General features: G+C 41.9%; 1 protein-coding gene across 1 annotated transcript in view; it reads right to left on the reverse strand.

The window, feature by feature from the left end:
• Positions 1-23915, reverse strand: part of LOC134634141 (sodium/hydrogen exchanger 9-like) — a 68757-nt gene that overhangs the window by 39797 nt on the left and 5045 nt on the right. The window contains exons 3-8 of the mRNA XM_063483206.2: positions 22395-22472; positions 22114-22190; positions 19734-19849; positions 4565-4670; positions 2285-2423; positions 1181-1286 (exon numbers count right to left, since the gene is read on the reverse strand). Coding sequence (XP_063339276.2) covers positions 1181-1286; positions 2285-2423; positions 4565-4670; positions 19734-19849; positions 22114-22190; positions 22395-22472 — 622 coding nt within the window. The remainder of the gene's footprint in view (positions 1-1180; positions 1287-2284; positions 2424-4564; positions 4671-19733; positions 19850-22113; positions 22191-22394; positions 22473-23915) is intronic.

A 23915-nucleotide genomic window follows, 5' to 3' on the forward strand; every position in this document is an offset into this window, starting at 1 on the left:
AACAGGAATTTTCACTACCTAGACAACAATATCAGCATTAAACTAGATTTTATAACAGTGAAGGTTTCAAGTCAAAACAAAGTATTAAAACCAGCCCAGGAAATGCATGTAGAAATATACTTCTACTAGAAAACCAGAGGCTCTGAGAATTACCGACTGAGGTTTTGTTGTGGTGCGACTCCCACACTGGGCAGTATTTAAAATGCGCTTTATGTGCAGAATCTGGAATTTAATGGACAAAGGTCAAGCACTTTCATTAAAACCATCTTCTCTGCCTCCACAGGCCACAGGGAGCAGTGCCAAGGAAGAGAGAGCTCATAGCATCAGCGAATTGAGTAGAATGGCCCGGGAACAATAATACTAATGTGTGCTAATGTATACTCGACTTATATTTCAAAACAACATCACACCACATCAGTAAAGAAACAATTCTAGGCAGCAGAGTCGAGAAATGGTCTTTTCCAAACATGAGCTTGCAAAGATACATCATCACTTTGACTTTCTTAAAGAGCAGCCACTCTGGGTAAGTACCTGTAAGACAGGAGTGACAAAGAAAGTTACACTGTAATCTTTTATCTACTGAGACCTTAGCACGTTCTGGCATCTGCTCTTTCCAGGAAACTCACAAAAACAGGTAGGCCAAGATGCCGATATATATTTATTTATTACTACGATTGCTACCTGCAGTGTCATCTCCACACTAAAAGTACAAGCGTTCTCAGGGAGAAGCAGCTATCCTAAAAATGATGTATAGACATCAGGCCCAGAATAGGACTGGTACTTCCAGTTGTCTGTGATGAGAAAATTCTTGGAACAATGCAAAACACTTTGTGGGTTAAAGAGTGCATCTGATGGAGAGATCACTGACTGTACAGGGAGTGTTGGTTGACTGACAAAAAAACCCAAAAAACTGAATCTTGTATGCAAGCAGGGAATTGTGCAGATGGTCATGACTGGACAGCAGTATGTGCGCACATTATTTCCAGGTTTTTGGAGTGTGAGTGGAAACAGAAAATGCCTTGAAGCCAGTCAAACAGATGCTGGGTGTCACTGATACTGTAGAGCAGTATGCGAGCCAGCGCGAGCAGTTGAGAAGAGACGCTTGAGGGGAGAAGGGCAGCAACCCAGAGCACTGACATGGCCACAGACACACAAACAACATAAGTCACACAGTGTTCACCTGATAGCCCGCAGGCTTCAGCCGAGAGGTAGCTGCTCCAGGACAGCAAGAAGAAGACTGACGTTTCCAGCAGGGGATTTTCATGCAGCCGAGTGAATTTGGTGAGGTGAAATGAAAGTTAAAGATACACAAGATAATCATGAAGTATTTAACACTTTGCATCAGACCAGGGTTCATATTGCGAATGCAGGACAAATTTCCCACTGTTGCACAAGTGCATTCCAGTGCTACAGTCTGGAGATAGAGAAACTGCATTACGCTGCCTGCAAAAATAAAGCAACTGCAAATAGTGCTCAACAAGCCAGGGGATCGGCCATACAGAGTAAACGCGGGCTGTGGGCTCCACTGTCCCACATCCCCTCTGGCAAAGCTTCGGTGCAAACCATAGAGCAATATTTTACACGGTGTTCTGGGCAAAACAGTAGACACTAGAATTTTTATATTTATGACAGCCACATAGAAAGAAAAGAAGGGTAAGTTTGGCTACTGGAAATATTACAAAGCTAGGCCTGAAGGGTATTTAAGAGGCTGCGCTTAAAATACTCCTCGGGCATGCAATAATAAAAATACACCTTCTTAAGCCTGATTGTTTTTGTAATTAATAAGGACAGGTGTGGTTATTAATTAAAAGATAAATGAGCAACTACACATCAAGGTGAATTTCTTTAACAAATAGCAGACACAAGAGCAGGATGCTGCTTAGCATCAGCAAAATCTAATAAATGCTCACTTTGAGGTTTGCCTACACCCAGAGATTAGTCACTGTAAATAAGAGCTGAGTCCTGGCCCAAACCCCTCATGACACATTCCCATTTTTCATCCTAAAGTCTAATTACTTGAAGATCAGAGAGAAACGCCGGACAACGGCACAAGTCGAAACTTCATCATAGGCTATTGGCTTGATTGACGACCTCTCTGCAGCCATTAATGTCGCAGGAGCACTTTAGACTTTAGCTGCATCGCTTTTGTTGGTAAAAGTGGTACAGTAGGGGTTTGTTAGAGAAGCAATTACAGTGTTGAGGAACAGGATATACTGGGGCGGATGCTGAGGTGATAATTGAGTCTGGGGTGTAGAGGCAGAGATGGGACGGGATGAAAGGATATGAGGGCTGTTATTACCGTGAAAATGAGACCTAAGAGGAAGGAGCCAATGAGCACTCCGAGAAAAAAAACAAAGGCGTGGAGAAAGGCAGTGGGGTCGAAGATGAGTCCTGCATCCATCCGGGTGTAGGTGGTGATGGCACTAGGAGAAACATGAAGCAAATGCAAAAACAAGCCAGAGGCATAATTACAACAGAGATAACTTTGATTGCTACAGATGCTGAGAATACAAATAAAAAAAAACAAACATTGTTTATGACTCTGCAATAAGAACAGTCATCAGAAATATGACCAACTGGGTTCTTAGTGGAAAACAATGAGCATAAATTTACATTCTTATTATGCTGAGCTAAGTGCTATTTACTGGAGTCATTCCTTTTTTAGATTACATGGTTTCCCTTAGAACTTCCATCTTTTCCCGAAAAAGAAAAAGAATATATATTAGGATTTTTTCTTTGTTTCAGAGACATCTCAATGTAGTTAGTAAGAAACAAGTTAAAAAAAAAAAAGATGGCAGCATTATTCACACTGCTATAAATATTTACTTTGTGAGAGGAAGGGAGGCCTCCATATGGAAGTCATTGAGTGCAAAAGAGGCCTCACAGGGAGGACAGAGGGAAGAAGAAATTGTGTGCATATCTGTGTGTGGTGGGATGGAGGGGGTGCCTGTGGTAATGCAAGCCCAGACAAGCAACCAAGAGAGTGGCTGATGGAGCAGCCTGCCTTTGTGGAATGACACAATCTCTTTAGCCACCAAAGACCCTCCCATGTACTCCCCCGTGGACTTAGATTGTTTTAAATGAAACACAAACTATGGAATCAGCAAAAACGGTATCAAAGTGGCACTTGTTATTGTTTCCCTGCGTTTAATGGGACCCAGAGCTACTGCTCTGGTACACAGTAAAGAAACAAACACACCGCACACAGCACCTGGTAGCCACAGTTGTCTTATACTCCTACTAACATTAAAATGCTTTGTTTCTGGAATTTCAGTACCATCAGGTTAGAATGAGCAAGCACACATCACAACAGGCCCTAATCAGTCAAGCTATGGTAATGAGCTCAGCATGCTGAAAAGAGGAAATCTATTACCCCCTCCTCCCCGAAAAGAAAGACTCCTGTGGTGTTAGCACATTAAATTTGCCCACTAGTCAGTGATCAGAGTGACCTTCTGGAGACTGTAACTTCAGATGTTTTGGGCTGTTATCCCAGTTGGGATCCCAAGATGTTAAAGCAGGACCTGGCTGAATGGTGGCTGGGTCAGGGCTGCTGGAGCAGGACGTTTTGCGACTGTGAGATGGCACATCAGCGTAAGGTTGAGCTGCTCAGGGAGCTTGTTAAAATTCTAGTGCCAGGACCCCGCCTGGCTCACTAATAAGGGCCGGCTTTGTGCATGGGGCCAGGGCGACCGGCAGGCGAGTAACCAAGTCGAGTGAAAGGAGATGGCATGTAGGCTGGTCACGCCACTCTAAGAACAAACAGAACACTATCTGACTCTTTGTCTGGGAAGACTTGCAGGCTCCCTCCTCCACCCTTCAATGTGCACAATGCAACAATTTGCACTCCCCTTCTAGGAATTGGCGAGCCCATTTATTCAATTGGAAAGCGAGATGTCAGAATGTCAGGTTCTGTATATTTGCATCAGTCTTTTTAAAGATAATAAGCACAGATGCTCACGGATCTTGTCATCTCTCCTCCTGCTTTATTTGTGTGTCTGCCTGCTTGTCTGTGACTGCGGAGATGTGAGTTTTCGCCCCTCTCTGTCTCCGGCTTGCCATCTGCTTTCACATCTACACGACTAGCTCTGCTCACTAGCATTGTGTAAACAGAGCAGACAATGACGGCAATGTGCGAGGACAGAAGCATGCATAGTTTTGTGAAAAGCTGGAGAACAGGGGAAAGAATTAAGCAAATGAAATGCATGGAGAATGCATGACTGCATCCTGGCTGCTCTGAGTTTCCAAGAATTTTGTGTTGTATTCTTCCAAAGTCAACATTAGCTATGATAACCAAGTTCGCAGCATGGGACTGTCTCTTTACTCTGGCATTAAGGACCTAAATGAGATGCTGATAGTGCTTGGGGCAACTCACTTATGCAGTTCGCTGCATAGTATTTAAGGGATTGTTGCTGTTTTCCTTAAAGCTGGCAGCACCCACTCAGGCTTCCTTCCTCCACATCCGCCCCCATAATGCCATTTGGAGAAGTCTGAGCACCCACACAATTAAACCTTGAAATAGATTGCATTCTCAGGGCTTGGACAAATACTACAGCAAAATACTCACTGTGTCAGGACGATGGCAACGGCATCATTCAGGACACTCTCGCCAAACAGCAGCATGTGCAGATCCAAGTCCACACGCAGATCTGATAACAGGCCAAGGACTGAGACTTTAAAAAAAAGAAAGAAAAACAAAACAGGAGAAGTGCTGCTATTAATGGCCGCAGGAAGTAGAGCAAGTTGAAAATGAACAGAAAAGCTTCTCAGTTAATTACACAGCAGAAGTGTCCTCCAGTATCTCCTGTGCTATTACAAAGAGGAGAAAGTACAAGAATTAATAAGTAAGCTGACAAAAAACTACAGTATGACGACAGCAGTGGGATAAGGATTTTGACAACTGGTCAAACTAAGCAAAGATTTGTTCAAGCTAAACAGGATGTAGAAATTACACAATGACTTGGGAAAGATAATATCTACGTTTGTTTATGATACATAAACAAATTAAGTGCATTGCTGATCATAATCTTTTTTTCCCCAACTGTAACAACTGGAAATAGGAGTATGAAAGAAAAAAAATGCAAAGTTTAACACAAGTGGAATTTTACATTTCTTTGTGTTTATTAGGGTCCAAGCATTGAGTGGTGTGAGACTTTTGGAGTGCTACACACGTTTGAAAACTCATGAAACTTTACTTTATGTGAGTGGGCCTTAGCAAAAGAAAGACCCTTTAAAGTGTAAGTAACCAACATGCGATATTTCTTATCTACATGCATAAAATTATGTAGCCACTTTTAATATTCAGAGAAATAAAAACAGATTCTTAGATACATGCGTAAACCCAATAAGAAGCCTACCACTTTTAGTTTCCCCATTTCCATAGATTCTACTTTACCCAGCTGCCCCTCAAGAATGAAATTATCATTTCTTACAGTGTATTCTGTGATGATAAAGGCTAAGCCTTTCGAGTTGTAACCGAATAGCGTGTCATTTTCATGGTCCAATGGTGAATTTGGATGTTTTTCTACAAATTATAAAGTTATAAAGACATACAGTTACTAGGTGTTCTCTAATGCTACGTCATGGACACAACGCACATTGTTTTACAAAAAGAAAAAGTAAATTATTTAATTATTATAATTTTATCATAGTTTTTGGCCTATGTGTGTCACTGGATCAATCACCTGTACACTACAGTTATGGTAAAAATGTTGGCTAAGGCTTTATGTATCAGAACATAACAAAAATAATCTGGTCCTTAGCAAGTCTTAAAATGAGGTAAATGTAACCTCTAATGAACTACAAAACATGACAGTAATTTATTTAATAAAAACGCTGTGGATGAAAAACTGGTGTGAAAAAGACTTTGGAGGCACTAAGGCTACGTTCACACTGCAGGCGAAAGTGCATCAAATCCGATTTTTTTGACCCTATGCGACCCATATCCGATCATGGTATGACAGTGTGAACGGCACAAATCCGATATTTTCAAATCCGATCTGGGTCACTTTCGTATGTGGTACTGAATCCGATACATATCTGATATTTTAGAAAGTGACTGCTGTTTGAACGGTCATGTCGCATTAAATCCGTCATTTACGTCACTGACACAAGACAGACTTCTCCAATTATCAGCTCCGGAGAAGTGCCCGATAAGACATCGCGAACGCTTCCTCGCCATCCAGCGTAGATGTTAGTGAAACTGTTGAGAAGACAACGATGGAGAAACGTGAACATTTTATTTGTACTGTATAATCTGCAGATTGTGACAGAAATCTGCAACTATCATTTGAAGCACCGCTCCTCTCTAAAACAGCAGTAAGGATAATTATTAGGTTATTTACATTATTATGTAAATAACAAAATAACTTAAAGCAAAAATTGGGAAACGTAAAGTCCGAAGTCTTTATGTTAAGGGCCATCAGTCAAACAGTACTGTTTGGTCTGGGTCTAAACAGAACGCGCTGTGTGTGACGTCTTCTTTTGCGCATGCGGGCCGCTTTGAGGGTTCACACTAGAGCGCGTTTGCTGTCACATTTTATTTGTAGTTTGAACAAGCAGACAAAAAAATCGGATTTGATCAAAAAAACGGAATTGAGCATTAAGACCTGCAGTGTGAACGTCGCCTTAGTTCTCCCTTAATGCCTCCATAGTGAGGAAGATCATTCACTAGTGGAAAACATTGAACACAGCTGCCAGTCTTCCCAGGACTTAAAGTTTATGGCAGTACAATTAGAAAAATGCTGAAGTATGGCGTGTTTGGAAGGTTTGCCAGGAGAAAGCTTCTCTGGAAATAATGTGACAGCACGGCTTACGTTTGCAAAGTGGCATCTAAACAAACCACAAAACATCTGCAGCAATATTCTTTGGACAGCTGAGACCAAAGTAGACACATTTTGTACAGCAGCGGTCACCAACCTTTTTTGCTCCACGGACCGGTTTAATATCAGACAATATTTTCATGGACCGGCCTTTAAGGTGTTGGGGATAAATGCAACAAAATAAAATGATGCCACCAAGACAAAAACTGTGGTATTTTTTCAGTGTGTAATTGTGTAACATTATTAGCAGCGTCCTCCTGAAATGCACCAACAACATTGAGCGTAACATCCTCCTCTCTGCCCCTTAATGCTCTCTGGTCACTATGGTAACGCGTAAATATTTCTTTCAAAATAAGGCACACAACTACAACACGGGAAAAGACCCAGGGAATCAGAGTTAATGATAAAAACCCTAAAAACCATTAATTTTACATCTCGCGGCCCGGTACCAAACGACTCACAGACCAGAACCAGTCCGTGGCCCGGTAGTTGGGAACCGCTGTTGTACAGTCCCACATTTGTTGAAAACCAAACACAGCACATCGGCATCAACACATACTCTACCAACTCTCAAGCACGGTGGTGGAGGGGGTGAAGATTTGTGCTTGTTTTTAGCCACAGGCCGTGGAGACCTTGCAGTCATTCAGTCGTGCGTGACCTCCTCTGTATGTCAAAGTATTCTAGAGCCAAATGTCTAAAGTTAGGCCCAAACTGGGCTATGCAGAACAGGGCAATGAGCCCAAGCACAGCAGCAAATATATTACAGAATGGCTGACAAAGAAAAGAGACAATAGCCCAGTCAGACCTCAACCTGACCTTACGAGGGGCCAAAATGATAAAGTCACACAGAAAACCATGCATAATTTAATAATCTGATTCTACAAACCGGATTCCAAAAAAGTTGGGAAACAAATTGTGAATAAAAACTGAATGCAATGATGTGGAGATGGCAAATGTCAATATTTTATTCAGAATAGAACGTAGATGACAGATCAAAAGTTTAATCCGAGAAAATGTATCATTTTAAAGGAAAAATATGTTGATTCAAAATTTCACGGTGTCAACAAATCCCCAAAAAGTTGGGACAAGTAGCAATAAGAGGCTGGAAAAAGTAAATTTGAGCATAACGAAGAGCTGGAAGACCAATTAACACTAATTAGGTTAATTGGCAACATGATTGGGTATAAAAAGAGCTTCTCAGAGTGGCAGTGTCTCTCAGAAGCCAAGATGGGTAGAGGATCACCAATTCCCACAATGTTGCGCAGAAAGATAGTGGAGCAATATCAGAAAGGTGTTACCCAGCGAAAAATTGCAAAGATTTTGCAGTTATCATCATCAACTGTGCATAACATCATCCGAAGATTCAGAGAATCTGGAACAATCTCTGTGCGTAAGGGTCAAGGGCGTAAACCCATACTGGATGCCCGTGATCTCCGGGCCCTTAAACGACACTGCACCACAAACAGGAATGCTACTGTAAAGGAAATCACAGAATGGGCTCAGGAATACTTCCAGAAACCATTGTCAGTGAACACAATCCACCGTGCCATCCGCCGTTGCCAGCTGAAACTCTACAGTGCAAAGAAGAAGCCATTTCTAAGCAAGATCCACAAGCTCAGGTGTTTTCACTGGGCCAGGGATCATGTAAAATGGAGTGTGGCAAAATGGAAGACTGTTCTGTGGTCAGACGAGTCACGATTCGAAGTTCTTTTTGGAAATGTGGGACGCCATGTCATCCGGACCAAAGAGGACAAGGACAACCCAAGTTGTTATCAACGCTCAGTTCAGAAGCCTGCGTCTCTGATGGTACGGGGTCGCATGAGTGCGTGTGGCATGGGCAGCTTGCATGTCTGGAAAGGCACCACCAATGCAGAAAAATATATTCAGGTTCTAGAATAACATATGCTCCCATCCAGACGTCATCTCTTTCAGGGAAGACCCTGCATTTTTCAACAAGATAATGCCAGACCACATTCTGCATCAATCGCAACATCATGGCTGCGTAGGAGAAGGATCCGGGTACTGAAATGGCCATTCTGCAGTCCAGATCTTTCACCTATAGAGAACATTTGGCGCATCATAAAGAGGAAGGTGCGACAAAGAAGGCCCAAGATGATTGAACAGTTAGAGGCCTGTATTAGACACGAATGGGAGAGCATTCCTATTGCTAAACTTGAGAAACTGGTCTCCTCGGTCCCCAGACGTCTGTTGAGTGTTGTAAGAAGAAGGGGAGATGCCACACAGTGGTGAAAATGGCCTTGTCCCAACTTTTTTGGGATTTGTTGACACCATGACATTTTCAATCACCATATTTTTCCCTTGAGATGATAAATTTTCTCAGTTTCAACTTTTGTTCCGTGATTTATGTTCTATTCTGAATAAAATATTGACATTTGCCATCTCCACATCATTGCATTCAGTTTTTATGCACAATTTGTTTAGTGTCCCAACTTTTTTGGAATCCGGTTTGTACATGTTGGCTTAGTGTTTGTTAAATAAACAATGACACATTTGTAATTTCTCATGTTCTGAAGTTCATCCAAGGTTGCATTTACCTGCTGAGGACTGGATGATACAATACAATACAGTTTTATTTATATAGCACATTTAAAAACCTGAAGGCACACCAAAGTAAACAAACATAAGTCAATAACAGGGTACAGATCGGGCACTAGCACAGACAGAATGGAGGCACCAATAGACCAAAAGAGTTAAATAAAATAGGTATCAAACCTCAATACAGAAGGAAGGAAGGTCAGATCGTGAATACAAAATATCTACTAAGAAGATAAAAACAGCAGTAAAATTAATAATAAAATAATACATTTAATAAAAAGTTTAAAAAGGGTATTAACTGGTCAGGAAAGCCAGGTCAAATAAGTATGCTTTCAATCTTGATTTAAAGGATTGGATAGAGTCCAAGGCACGAATAGAAGCAGGGAGGCTATTCCAAAGGTTGGGTGCAGCTGAAGCAAAGGCACGATCACCTCTGGTCTTCAGTCTAAACTTAGGTTGGGCCAGGAGTAATTGACCTGATGATCTTAATGCACGACAAGGAGTGTACAGATTGAGGAGGTCAGTGAGGTAACTGGGCGCAATATTATTCAGGATTTTAAAAGTGAGTAGCAAAATTTTAAACTCAATGCGATATTTGATAGGTAACCAGTGTAGATCAACAAGAGCTGGAGTAATAGGATCAGATTTTCTGGCTCCAGTAAGAAGGCGAGCCGCAGCATTCTGAACAAGCTGCAGCCTTCGAAGAGAGAAGGCTTGGAGACCACAGTAGAGAGAATTGCAATAGTCTAACCTGGAGGTCACAAAAGCGTGGATAAGTTTTTCCAGGTCCCTGTGTGGTATATAAGCTTAGCTTTAGAAATCTGGCGCAATTGAAAGAAGCCAGATTTAACTACAGATGACACTTGCTTATCTTAAAGGAGCTGTCCAAGTAGACGTATAGAATCAGAGAGAGAGTTAGCAAGGGGCCCCAGCAGGGCAACAAGCTGGTCTCGAGGAATATGGCTATCGAACACCATAACTTCAGTTTTTTTCTCATTTGAAATGAGAGAATTATCTGACAGCCAATCTTTGACCTCTCTCAGGCAATTGAACAGGAAGTGCAGTGATGCTGACAGATCATCAGTCAGTTGACAATAAATTTGAATGTCATCAGCGTAAAAGTGATAAGAAATATTGTATTTTTCAAATATGCAGCCCAAGGGTAGCATATACAAAGAGAATAATAAAGGGCCCAATGACAAATTAGTGTCAGCACCAATCAAATAAACAAATAGTTTTACAAAAATTACATTCATTTATGCCAAAGTTGAAAATCTTAAACATGAAAATCATGTTTAAATTTGAAATCCACTTATAATATAATTAAAACAAAGTCCAGAACTGTGTCTGTGTGTTTCATGGGTCACATTTCCTGTGTTTAAATATACAACATTGCTGGTTTGCTGGGAGGAGTAGTGAGGGTAGACATATGAAAGACTGAATTTCTTGACATGATTCACATATACTTAGCCACTCACAGTTACCAGCTGCTACAATTACTTGTATCCTGTTTTTTAGAGCTGCAGGTGTTGCTGTTTCATATCATACTCATATTCAGTGACTGTGAATATACATCGACATACACTCTTTAGCTTGAGGCATTAATACAGTTTTCACTACAGAGAGCGATAACAACTAGATTACTGCGAATCAGAAGAAGCTGGCTGGGAAAAAAGATAAGATTGTGTGGTTCTTTAAATAAAAGATTAACTCACTGCTAGAAAAAACTCCTACCTGAATATACTGTTTATACTGACCCTGCTGGCAGCTTTGAGCTTGTCTGTCCCTCCCTGAAGTTTATTCCAGTTGAAGAGCTTTTGAGCATCTCAACAGGAACCAGACAACTTCAGATCTTTTTCATTTTGAACCCACAGGTTGACTGATTACTGCACTTCGGTACACTGTGCTTAATTCCCCAATGCGCAGTGTACTTACAGGTTGCAGTTGAGATTTTCCTGCATTTAAATGGATATGTTGAGCATTGAATTATAACTTCCTTTGCTCACTAGGTAGCATACAAGAACACTTACAAATTATATGTCATGTCACTGTGTATCATGTGTGGAACCCACATTGAAAATTCCATATACACTGGATGATTTTCTAATGGTTCCAAATTGTCAGTAAATAAATAGTTTTCTTTAAAACTGTCAACTGAAACTGCACCAAGTGTGATGCAAGCTTGGAGCATGTTGAATGTTTAATGTTGAATGCAAAGCTCCGACTGGCAGTTGTGGTAAGGCGAAAAAAGGGGGGAGAATGGGGGACAGGTTTTACATTAAAGTAGTTATGAAATAAGTAAGACTTGAAGTAAAAGAAGGAAATCTTTGGAGGACAAGTACCGACTCACCTGTCAGACTAAAATGAAAGATTTGCCACAATTATGGGATAAATTCCCATAAATGGGAGAAAATGAAGGTGAATGCAATGACAGCGCGCATGCATGAATGAGCATTCTCCCAAATGGTGAGTTGTAGGGAAATTCAGCAACGCCTTAATGGCTTGTCTCACCACTCTCCCTTTCTCTTTAGATAGTGAACTCCTGACCACTGAGCTTTACTGAGGTGAGAGACGCCTGTCATTCTGTGCCCATTTTCATTGGATTTTTTGGTGACTTATTAGATATGTTGTCAGTATGCTCTTGGATGAATTATGGAAGGTTGTCCATTACTTTCAGTGTTCTCTATTTTTTACTCTTGTCTTCTCCATCTGTATATATTTGTTTCTTGCTTTGTAACACAGGCCTAGCTGCTCCTGTTACTACTGGTACCAGTTTGGACCCTTCATATCTGTTTTGGTTGATTCTTTAACCCCTCTCAGTCTTCCTTATAGTGCTGTCACATGGGATTCCCACATCTATTACCGCTGTCCTCTTCTGCTCCTCGTCAACTACTACTGTGTCTGCTTGTTTGGTTGGCAGCTGCTTGTGAATCTGGAACTTAAAATTCCATAAGATCTCTTTTTCTAAACCACTTCTGGTGGTGTGTTCCATCAGGGCTTGAGGAAGTCTGACCCACAGTCAGCACAGATGCTCCTGGACACTATCCTAGGCACTTTTAATTCCCCTGTGTGCTTGTTGATCTTACATATTACAACTACTGTCTGGATTTAGTGGCATCTTTACTGTTCTGTTGCATCAGGGGTGTTCTGACGTCACCATGTGTCACCACCACTGTGCTATCCCTTAGGCCAGCCTTTTCTAGTGACTGGCAGTATTTGTTGATGCCAGCCAGTTTCTTTGAATGATACTTCCAATGGATTCCTCTTCATCTTCTGCTATCTGGCACATGTAGGGTTCATTTTTCTAATTTAACCATGGATTTTCCTTCTATTATCCTAAACTGTAAGTCTGACACACATTAATTCTCTGGCCCTCTTTTTGTTGCTCATAGATTCTCAGAGTTCTTGACTTTAAGTTGAATATAGCTGAGGACTTCTCATGTCTTGACATCAGTAGCTTCTATCTCCCCTTCTGCCCAGCTTACTTTAGGCTTTAGGCAATTTGATGTAAGAGCAGAATAGACAGGTGCTGCTGACAATGGCTTCATTCTATTTAGCTATTTCAGTGAACCAGCATTTATAACACCAGGCTATCCATAGGGACCCTGATAAAAGTATGAAAATGAGGTAAATTATATGCTACAATATGACTTTTGCAGTCGTCATATCTCAACCCACTGAACGCCAGTGGGCGACCTTTGATTACCCTATTAAAGCACGACTTCACAACTCTCATTAAAGCAGAAATTTAGGCAATATCTTTGGGAAAATCGGTATTTAGTTGTGGTTGGTTTCCTTTCATCCTCATCACAGCTCTAATTTGCTCAAGGGATCATGAGCAGGAAAAGAGCTGTCCTATATGTCTGCCATCCCGCCTTCTGGTCACTTTAGTCCTGATTGCTTCCCCTCTTTCCCACAATGCAGCAACACTTATATAATCAGTGAGCAGATCCTGCTGAGGTAGATTGGTGAGTCGATGCCTCTTTCACTCCTGGGGTACAGTTTGAAATCATGTATACCCTGTAGGTGGCTGTATTTGTATCAGCAAGAGAACGGCTCATAACACACACAGATTTTTTTAAGAGCCTTAGTAAAAATTCTTTATGAGATTTATGAAATCTGGCTTGCAGGAATCCTAATTTCTCATATCATTTGTGAGGAAATTCATATCGGTGGTGGAAAATACTAATAAACTGATTATTTACTTATTATTTAGCCAAACCCGTCTCAACACAGCATCAGCTGACTTGAACTCCACGGTGAGTTCACGAAGAGTAAATATCACATAGAAGATGCTGAGCATATGAATGAGCACATGCACACACAGCATCCTCAGCTCAGCGGGCGACTAAGTGTCGACACTGAGTGACAGGCAGAATACTGACACTGAAGAGATAGTGACATGCCTAGTAGCTCCAGACTTCCTGACACCTCAAGTATCTCCTGCAAGATATCAGCTCTAGAATTGTTCTATGTTCAGTGACACCATAGGTTCAATTACAGTAGATTAGATTACAGTGTTTTACATGAGATGCAGAGATAGGTGCACAAACTCACAGACTGATATAAACAGATAAATGCAGGCATCTAATAATGGACAGTAGTAACTGCCAGAGAAGAAGTCAGGCCAGGTTCCAAACAAGGAAAACAAAATTATCATAACAAAAAACACTGTCAGATATGAGGAAAGACAACACAAATGCGGAGTCATAAACATACACATGCAAGGATATGTGCGATTCTGAAGGCCAGACATTATCATATTCAAAACAATAACAACCAGTATTCCACTTGTTGATTTCAAAATGCAAAAATAATACTCTGAGTTAGTGATGGAAACATTTCTGTTGTGGAAAAAGAGCCAAGGCTGATTGCTAAGTTTTGCCCTGTGAACACACAGACCAGCGGTTGCAGGACAGCAAGGATACGACCAGACTGACAATACGAGCGGTGGCCAGAGAGCGGCCTCAGGACTTGTTTTGACAGATCTGGCTCTTTGGTGTTTGACAGGTTTAAAGCTCTTTCTGGTTGGGGGAAATCCTTTATATGGAGAGTGTGGGGTAGGCCCTGGAGTAAGGATTGCTCCGTCTCCCTGCTTCCATAATGCCTGGCTGATGACAGTATGTCATGCACTCCTCACACTCCAACACTAAAGGGAAAAAAATAAAAACGCCCACCCTCGCCGCACACACTCACACTCACAAGGTGCTGGTTGACTGTGTTGTCATGGAAACTCCATCCTACAGCTGTCAAGTGTTCATCAGTTTCCACAGCAACACCATAAGGTAGAGAGCCTAGACAATTATTTCAGACATAATACAGTTGAAAGGGTTGAAGGAAGCTTTATTAGGTCAAATTACCCATTGCTGAGTTTTAGCAGAGGCAAAGCTTGCGACCATCTTAGTCAGAAAGCATGGGATTTGCTTGCTGATTTGACCAAATTAGGCAGATATAATACTCAAAGTGATGAAGGATTAGGAAGGAGATAACAGCCAACAGGGAATTACTATAATCTCCCCAGCTCTGTAAAAAAAACCACCCAAAACTGAGGCTTCTATAACGGTTTCATTTCAAGTTGGACTGAACAAGTTAACTAAGGTTCTCAGTGTATTTCCCAGATGTTTACATCTTTAAGATGCACATCAATTTGATATGCTTACACTGATAATATAAAAACAGACAACCAAAACTATAGAAATTTAAGATATAAAAGTCACTACTAAACAGTCACTTAGTTCTATGTAAATTAAAGTAGTGCAGAGATAGCATGTAAAATATATAAAAGTTATTCTAGATAAGAACCAAGTGATTTGTTAACAGTTCACAGTTCAGCATCTGGCAAGGGGCTCATGAGTATACATGGCATGGGTAGCTCGCACATCTGTGAATTGATGCTAATTGTATACTGATGCTACACATGATGGACTGAAGGACAGCTGAGCCAAAAATTCTCATAATTTGAATTAAATACTCAACAAAAACACATTAAACATAAATAACACAACTGAATCAACAAACTAAAGAGGTACCACTTTTAACAATAGACAGTATGACAATAGACAGGGGAAAGAAAAAAAACCCCCCAAAAAAACCAATAGACAGTATGAGGTATGGATATAGCCACTGTGACATCAGCCACTACACGCTGCATTTTGAAGGTTCATTGTGAACCAGTCAAAGTTAGCTAATGTTAGCATTTAGCCACTGCTATGTTGATATTTTGGACCTAGGGGATTACCTCATATGGATGAAAGAGTGGAGTGTAAATACGTGTGTAAATGTACCTAAGCTAGCAAGCGTGGTTAACAACCTGCATTCATAAAGTTGCCTGTTAGCCTTTTTTGTTCACTTTAAAAAAAATGTTTTAATTCACTTTAGTTAGAGAAATTGTCTAAAAAAAATAATACTCATGGCCCTTAGTTAAAAAGAAAAAAGTGATACTGAGGAAACACTTTCTGGCTTTCTCATTAAACACTCGTGAGCTAGTTTTTTTTACTTCCTTTGCAGTGCCAGCTCCCCCATTACAATGTTGTGAAGGTGTTCTTTCTCCACCTTGAGCTAAATGCATTTCCTTAGGTGAAACTGGGGAGTGGCAGGATGCAGACTGTTGATAACAGGCACAAGCTAGCTGATTTGAAATGATTCTGACTAAGACTAAAACGGCAATTTTCTGTGTGAAAATTCTTTTTTCTTGCCTAATAGCTGGAATTGTCTTTTTTTCAACAAGAAAATTCCAAACCACATTCTACATGTATCACAAAACAATGGCTTCAATGTGACTGAGTCTGGGCAATGAAAAGAAAAATAAGACAAAGGAAGCCCTGAATTTTTGACTGGATGAAATCCTACATACAGAAAGAATGAAAAAAAAAAAACCCACATTCCAAAAACCGAAGGGTTATTAAAAGAAGAGGTGATGCAAGACGGTGGAAATTATTGTTGTAAGTCAGTGTCAGTGCACCAAAATGTGCAACTGGTAAAGTGTTTGTGACATCAAACAATGAATTATTGTATATTATGCACCACACCGGTCACAGAATTCAGTATTACATTACTTGTCTTAGCCTGTTACATATTAATAAAGACTGAACACATACTGTGTGTGTGCTTAGTGAGCACCAATTGTGGCCTTCCATGTTTACCTTAATGTTGTACTTCTGCTCCTCTGTTGCAATAATATGCCTAAAATTCTGTGTTTGACGACGCTATGCTGCTGGTATATTGAGCCACACCTATGGTTTGTTTACTTTCTCATTTCTCTTTCAGCAAACTAAACTGCGTGACTACAAACAACATGAGAATGTTCACCTTGGTCATTGGGCAGATGTATCTGGGCTGGGAGCAACAAAAGCAAATACACGAGGAAGGTGCTCTGCACCTGGTAGATGGTTCAGATCGGGGCCTGATCACGTTCACACCATAAAAGAACCGCTCAGGAGTTCATTTGGAAATGGACCAAGACCACCTCCTTCAAAGGCTCTCAGTGCTCATCTCTCTCTCTCTCTCTCTCTCTCTCTCTCTCTCTCTCTCTCTCTCTCTCTCTCTCTCTCACACACACACACACACACACGTCTGGTTTGCTATCCTCGTGGGGACATCCCATTGACATAATGCTTTCCCTAGCCCCTTACCCTAACCCTAACCATTAAAAATGAATGCCTAACCCTAACCCTTACCCTAAACCTAACCATAACCTAATTGTAACCCTGACAGTAAAACTGCATTTTGAGTGTGAAAATTGCTTTCAACCCCAAGGGGACCTGGATTTTGGTCCCCACGGTGCAGAAAGTCCCCACCAGGATAGTAAAAGTCAGATTTTGGTCCCCACCAGGATAGTACGAACCCGTACACACACACACACACGCGCACGCGCACGCGCGCGCACACGCACACGCACACAGAGTATTTATATATCTTTTTAAGGAGGAAAGCCAAAATGGTAGCACAGAAACAGAAGTCATTCCTTTCAGAAGTTAAGTGAGGGTTTCACTGACCTGCTGCCATCCCTGCAGCTAGAGGATACAGCACAGCAGGTGTTCCACTTTGTGACCTGAACCATGCATTTTATTTTGCGTCTGGGAGGAACAGGTTTCATAGCTATGGTTCTGTGGTGGCTTGTATAGAACTAAAAAGTTTTTTAAAAAAATCAATAGATGCCAAATGAAAGGAACAAATAGGAAAAGCAAGACTGTGGGCCTGGCTCTACTGCCAACAAAAAACGATGAATAAAACCCAGAAGAAGCCTCATCTAATGCAACATTAGAGGTGAAATGTTAACAATGAGGTATTGCAAATTTACCTACGTAGATATTTGAACAGTCAGCAGACAGACTCTACCTTTCCCAAGTGTGAATTTTCACAGACAAGAAGTGAAAATGTACATTTGCAGTTTTGAAGAATAGGGCCCTGGATAAGACCCAAATATAATCTCTCTAGGTTTAGAGGTTACTATGCTAATCACATTTTTGACATGTTGAGTCATACTGAGCTGAGCCATGTGTTTGAAAAGAGGATAATACCAACAGAAAACAGAAATATTCATATGACTTTCTGTAATAGTTATGCCTAAATGCTGCTTTGAAAAACCCTCCACACTTACAGGAGTATGACTTTTTTTTTTTCTCGAAGACGACGTTCTAAAGAATATCAGATTAATCTAAAGCTCAAAATCTGTACTTTGCCTATACCTCTAAGATGGTAATTTCAAAGAAACAATACAGGCAACATTCCTTTAGTGTCCTCAGTGGTAGTTGCAGCATAAAATCAGCATCCACTTTAAGCGAGGGTGCTTCAGTTCTGCAACAAATGCTATTACCTATCCCTCCACTTTATTCAACGTAGAATAAACAGGAAAAAAAAATCAAATCAAGTATTTTGTATCACTTTTAAAACCGCAGCTATATCTCTGGAGTCATCTCCAAGCAGAAAAAAACATTTGGGATCAGTCAGATGGCTCACCAATGCCATTATTTTTTTAAAAACTCAAATAAAGAGCACTAAAGTTTTGTGCTTTACAGCATATATGTGGCAGCCAGCTCATATCCTGGATTTCTGTTGCTTGCCCTATTTGCTTTCAGAGAGGGATTACGTTAAACCATTACAGCAGCAACAGGAACCTGGGCTATCAAATATCTGACTTATATTCAATAGTCCAGGCACAAGAAAGTGGCAAATAAGCAGGACTCTCATTTCACTCAAAGCTTGGCTACCACTTTCACAACATTCTCCAGAGCTCCGTTATTTGAATTATACTATAATTTAGTAACACTTATGCACTGAGTCAGTGGCACAACCAGAGAACTGTCAAGCAAGCAAGGGTTATGACATGATGACACGTCTACATTGTTCTGAGTATCACTACGTCTTTGTCTTACAGAATAACAGACTGAGCCTGTTTCGGTTGCGTTCTTCCATTTCAGCCTTGTGACTGAAAGTTTACCAGGAAGAGAAATGAACTGGAAAATTCCGACAGCTGCTTCTCCGAAAGTCAGAAAACCAGTGCTGCAGTACGACGTGGAAACAGGTGAGGCATATCTGAGTTTCGGCCATCCGTGCATCACAGTGTGATTCAAATCAAAGCTACGAGTGAGCCGGAGCCAGCAGAGATGAACGCAGCATGGTGTGGCAAAAATAATGTCGATCAGTGTGACAGCCGCACCATAACCTACAGCTCCTCGCTGACACTCACCCATATCAGCCACTTACAGTATAAATAATTCATTACCAAATGAGGACATTACCACAGGATGCCGTATGACACTCTACATGACTGCTCTTGAGGACCACTGATTTTATTGTGTGTACTCCACTTAGGAGAAAGGTGCAGTGAATTTAAAGCAGTTACAGCTACTGAGTGGGTGTTGTGGCTCTGTTCCTGCATATACAGTAGCCTTAGCTGTCAATGTTTTTGTTATACAAAGATTCGGCTGTCAATCTCAATGTTACACCTTGCTACTTAAAACCAAACAAGATAAGGTGTGAAAGAACAGTATGCACCAGGTTTGACCTTTTGAAACATGTTATCTAATACGTTAACTGCTCAGTGAATCTGCAGTAATAAATAAAAACTCTCAAAAAATTGCAGAAATGAGCAATATGCAGCTCCTCAAATATGCTCAACACATATGGAGTTTATTTCTATAACTAATTTGTATGTATAAGGCAGAGCCTGGTGATGGGCCTTTTATATATCGACTGTGATCAACAGCCAAACATTTCATCTTTTGCTTGTGGTAAGAAAAAAATAAAGCACGTCTGCTTTACAAATTAGAGAAGCACATATGCATAAAACCACAAGATCAATGCTGCCACTGCAAGTGATGAGCTATTAGCAGAAGGTTATTCATAAAGGTTGACTACCTGGATCAGTGGCTGACATAATGGCACCAAAAAGGAGGCAGTGAGTGAGGAGGAATTCTTCTTTTGGTGCTTTGCTCAACAGTGGCATCAGTTTGGTGAAGCCGTACATGCAAGCCCTGGGATTGAGGACAAACAGACAGAAGGAAACACTGTGAGGTCATCAGGGAGCGCCAGCCAGAGCAGGTCTATCAGTCATCCCTCTAACCACAGCAGGGCTTCCCCTAGAGTAGTCTGGGTAATGGGGCCAGACGCTACCAGCAGGTGAGTTGACCCGTTTGCAGGCAGTAGCTCCTTTTTACACAAGCGAACACACAAAGCTGCAACTGTGCCGGGAAACACTTATTTTATCCATGTTAATGCGAATGAGTGTGTATATCCATATGCTCCGAACCCGACCCCACATCCACCTACTAAATGGAACCACCCACGCACGCACGCACACACACCACACAACAAATAATCTCGGTGGTCAGTATCCATCTATCCTTACTGTTTGCATTCTTTTAAGACACTGTTATATACGGTACTCTCCAACATAACAGAACAGCATAAGGAGTGTGTATGTGTGTATGTGTGTGCATGTGTGCACAATGACCTAGAAGACTAAAAAAAACCCACTAACAGTCTTTGTGAAGGGCACTTTGACAGAAATATAAATGACACAATATTTTTTATCAACTCTGGAGCCAAATACAAAAATAAATCTAGTATTGTATCTCCACTGTGTTATCTCACTTATAAAGAAAAAAATAAAACTGTACACAAAGACTTGATAAAGCGTCCAGTCAGCATTCAACAGTTCAGCTCCTTAGTGATAACTGATGTATGCTGAGTACTAATCCAGTTAGTGTGGGGCATGCCATAGTAATCAGTATGCCAGTGTGTCCTCTGGGGAACCTTTCTGTCCACTGGCATAGCTCTGTCGGTGACAGCACGTGACCTGCCCCCTGCAGCCAGTATTTAAAGCACTGTCCTCAGGTCAAGCAACTAAGCTGTGTTATTCGTGTATCTTTAAGGAAGACTTGCGGTTAAGATGATTAATTGTGCATTGTGTGTTTGTGTGTGTGTGTTAGACATCCAGAGAGAGAGAAAATGAGAGAGTCAGGCACAGAAAAAGACAGGAAGAGGACTGTAAATTGAGACAGAAAGGTTCCCGCACTCTCATGACACTAACTCCCTATGGGATATGACACACTAACAAGCAGCAGGACTGGCCAGCTCTGGTGCCTTAGCATTAAAAACAGAGCACATGAGGCACCATGAACAAAACCTTTCCTGCTTCCCAGAGGGAATGGGGAAGTTTGACAAATGCTGCTCCAGGTAAAGGAATAATAGATGGAGCAAGGAAGGAAGGCAATATCCTTTAGCCAATTAATTCCAGGCAATACTTTAAGCACATGACCTTCAAACCCACTTGTTTGAAATGACTGGGGGAATTAAGATCATTTATACATAAACAGAAAACACAATAAGTAAAAATGACAACTAGTAGAAGCTTTAAAAGCCTATTAAGGAAATGTTAGATGAAATAATGCTGTTTTTTTTGGGGGGGGGGGGGGTTGTAAATCCTGGACTGTTCAGTTTCTTCTAACCACAGAACGTCTTGGAGTTAAAGCAGGAAAATAACAACTAAGGAATTCTGAGGTTTTCTCACTTGCTCTGTGCAGCAATTAGTGCATCAGTGACAACTGGTTTAAAAAAAGTCTCAAATTCCTTCAGAGTGTGAGAGTGCCATCTAGCTATGTCAGGCTACAATAGCATCAGTAGATATCTGTACTCTCTCCAAAATCAATATTACTCGTGCTGAGTTTGGTGCACTGTAGTGTTTTTACAGAAGTTTTGATTAGTCGTAGAACCAAAAGCACAGGTGTAAGCACATGATTTGGCTTATTGGGGCATTTACAGAACACTATTTCATATTACTGGCGACATGTGTTAGATAATGTCCATCCACGTATCCAATTCAGGGTCACGGAGGCATCTGGAGTCTATCCTAGCTGTCACAGGCAAGAGGTTGGGTACACCATGGAAAGGTCACCAACCTGTCAGAGGGCTAACACACAGAGACAGACAACCATTCCCACTCACATTCACACCAGCAGTCAATTCATAATCACCAATTAACCTAATCTCAAGCTCATGCATGCTTTTGGGCTGTGGGAAGAGGCCAGAGTACCCAGAGAGAACTAATGTAGAGATGACTTGCAAAATCCATACAGAAAGCCCACATGCTAGATTCAAACCCAGGACCTTCTTGTTGTGAGTCTGTGCTAACCACTGCACCATAAAGCTATGCCTGAATTGTTTAACCGTGTTTGTCTGTCATCTCAGCATTTCTTTTACTTCAGTTTATTTGCATAAATAAACAAAGAATTCTTACCCTATGCACATGCAGCTGATTACGGTACCTGCAAAAGCGTAGGTGAGAACAGATCCCAGGTTTGCAATGAATCGTTTCTAGAACAACAAATAAAAATTAGTCCAATTAGTAACACTCACAAAACAAACAAGACAAAAGTTTAGTAGACATTAAACACATTTGGTGCAACATTCAGTACAGTGCACCATATGGGAAGTCCTTAACAGATGGATAACCCATGTACAGTAAAAGAAATGGCCTTTTACCCCCTTTTGGGAGACGTGTCAGGAGAGCAGTCTCACCTGATTAAGAGTGTAAGCTCCATGGAAGATGATGGGTGGCAGGAACAGATTGAAAAGGACCTGCAGATCAAAGGTCTCCTGTAAAAGACAGAGCTGCTGTGTTGGTGACTGACAATGCTTCACGGGGAGCAAGAGAGGATCCCGTTTACTAAATGTGACTGACTGACAGACAGATTACATACACACAGTTCATTTCAGCAGCCCTGTTTTGGCAAACATGCGCCATTTCTCAATTGTGTTCAAGTACCTGATATCGCCTTTCTTCAAAAAACAAAACAAAAACACAAAATCACATTTTGTAAATAACAAAAATAGGATATAGGATATTTTATCCCACAACTTAGACATTCACATTACTCACACTCTCATTACACATACATATAGGATCTTGGAGGTGGGCACGCTACACGGATTCCAAACTACCATCAGGGTGTACACCTCACCCCTGGCGTCGTTGCCCACCTCTCAATTTTAAATACATGTAGACATTGAGGGCTAGCAGGAGGGGCTATATGCTTACCTGCTGCTCTGGCAGGTGGCTCCATGCCCTCCTGGGTTTTAAATGCACCTTAGAACACACATACATCAACAGTACATATGAGCGGGTGGAGGGAGGTTTGGAGTCTTCCTACACCCCCGTTCTCTGCGGCCTGCTGGAGCAGGGGGGCTAGGAGGAGGAGTTGGCCGTCCGACTGGGGTCTGGTGTATGGGGCCTCCCTGCTGCTGCGGAGTCGGGGCGGTCTGCTTCTCCCCACCGCAGGGAAAAGGGTTACACCACCTGAGTCTGGGTGCAGTTTCCCCCTCCAGGGGCAAGGGTACCTAGACTCGGGGCTTAGAGTACGCTTGGGGAGTGTGATTGTGTGTACAGCGTCTCTCTATGTCTGTCTCCACGTTGGGTGAGTGTTGAGCAATTGTATATGAGAGCATGAGGGTGGGAATAGATGTTTGTATCTGTGTGTGCCTGTTTGTCTGTGTCTATATGTCAGGTTGGGTATCAGACGCCACCTCTCTGAGGACATCTCAGGCCCTCCAAGGTTTGGAGGCCCATCTCCCCCCACCACTTCCCCTGCCGGTGGCGGACGCCCTCAGACATCGGTGCGTTGGTGGTTCTCTGTCTCCGGGGGTGGGCGCCCAGGTACCCACCGGCTCACTCCTTGGCGGCTGCTTATTGGGGCCTGGAGCCTGGGGCTCGCTCGGGCCACTTTGGGGATGGGGTGCCCTCGGCCTCACGGCCCGGGGCTCGGCCACTCAGGCACAGCTGGCTGCCGGCGGAGCTCACGGGCACGTCACTGCAACCCCCCCTGGCTTCTGCTCCGCGGCTGCTGAGTGACCCCTCATCTGGGACTCTCCTCAGCTCTTTCTGGGATAGTGGCGCGGCTGCCCCTCTGTTGGTCTTCCTTGGTCTCTTGTGTTCTGGGGGCCTCTGGATGTCTGGAGTCTTGATCTCCTCCATACCTGCTTCATGCCCTGGAGGTCGGGGCAGTGGCCCCCCACACCCTCTAGCAGATCATTACATGAAGG

Source organism: Pelmatolapia mariae, linkage group LG9 (assembly GCF_036321145.2).
Source record: "Pelmatolapia mariae isolate MD_Pm_ZW linkage group LG9, Pm_UMD_F_2, whole genome shotgun sequence".
NCBI classification, from domain to species: Eukaryota; Metazoa; Chordata; class Actinopteri; order Cichliformes; family Cichlidae; genus Pelmatolapia; species Pelmatolapia mariae.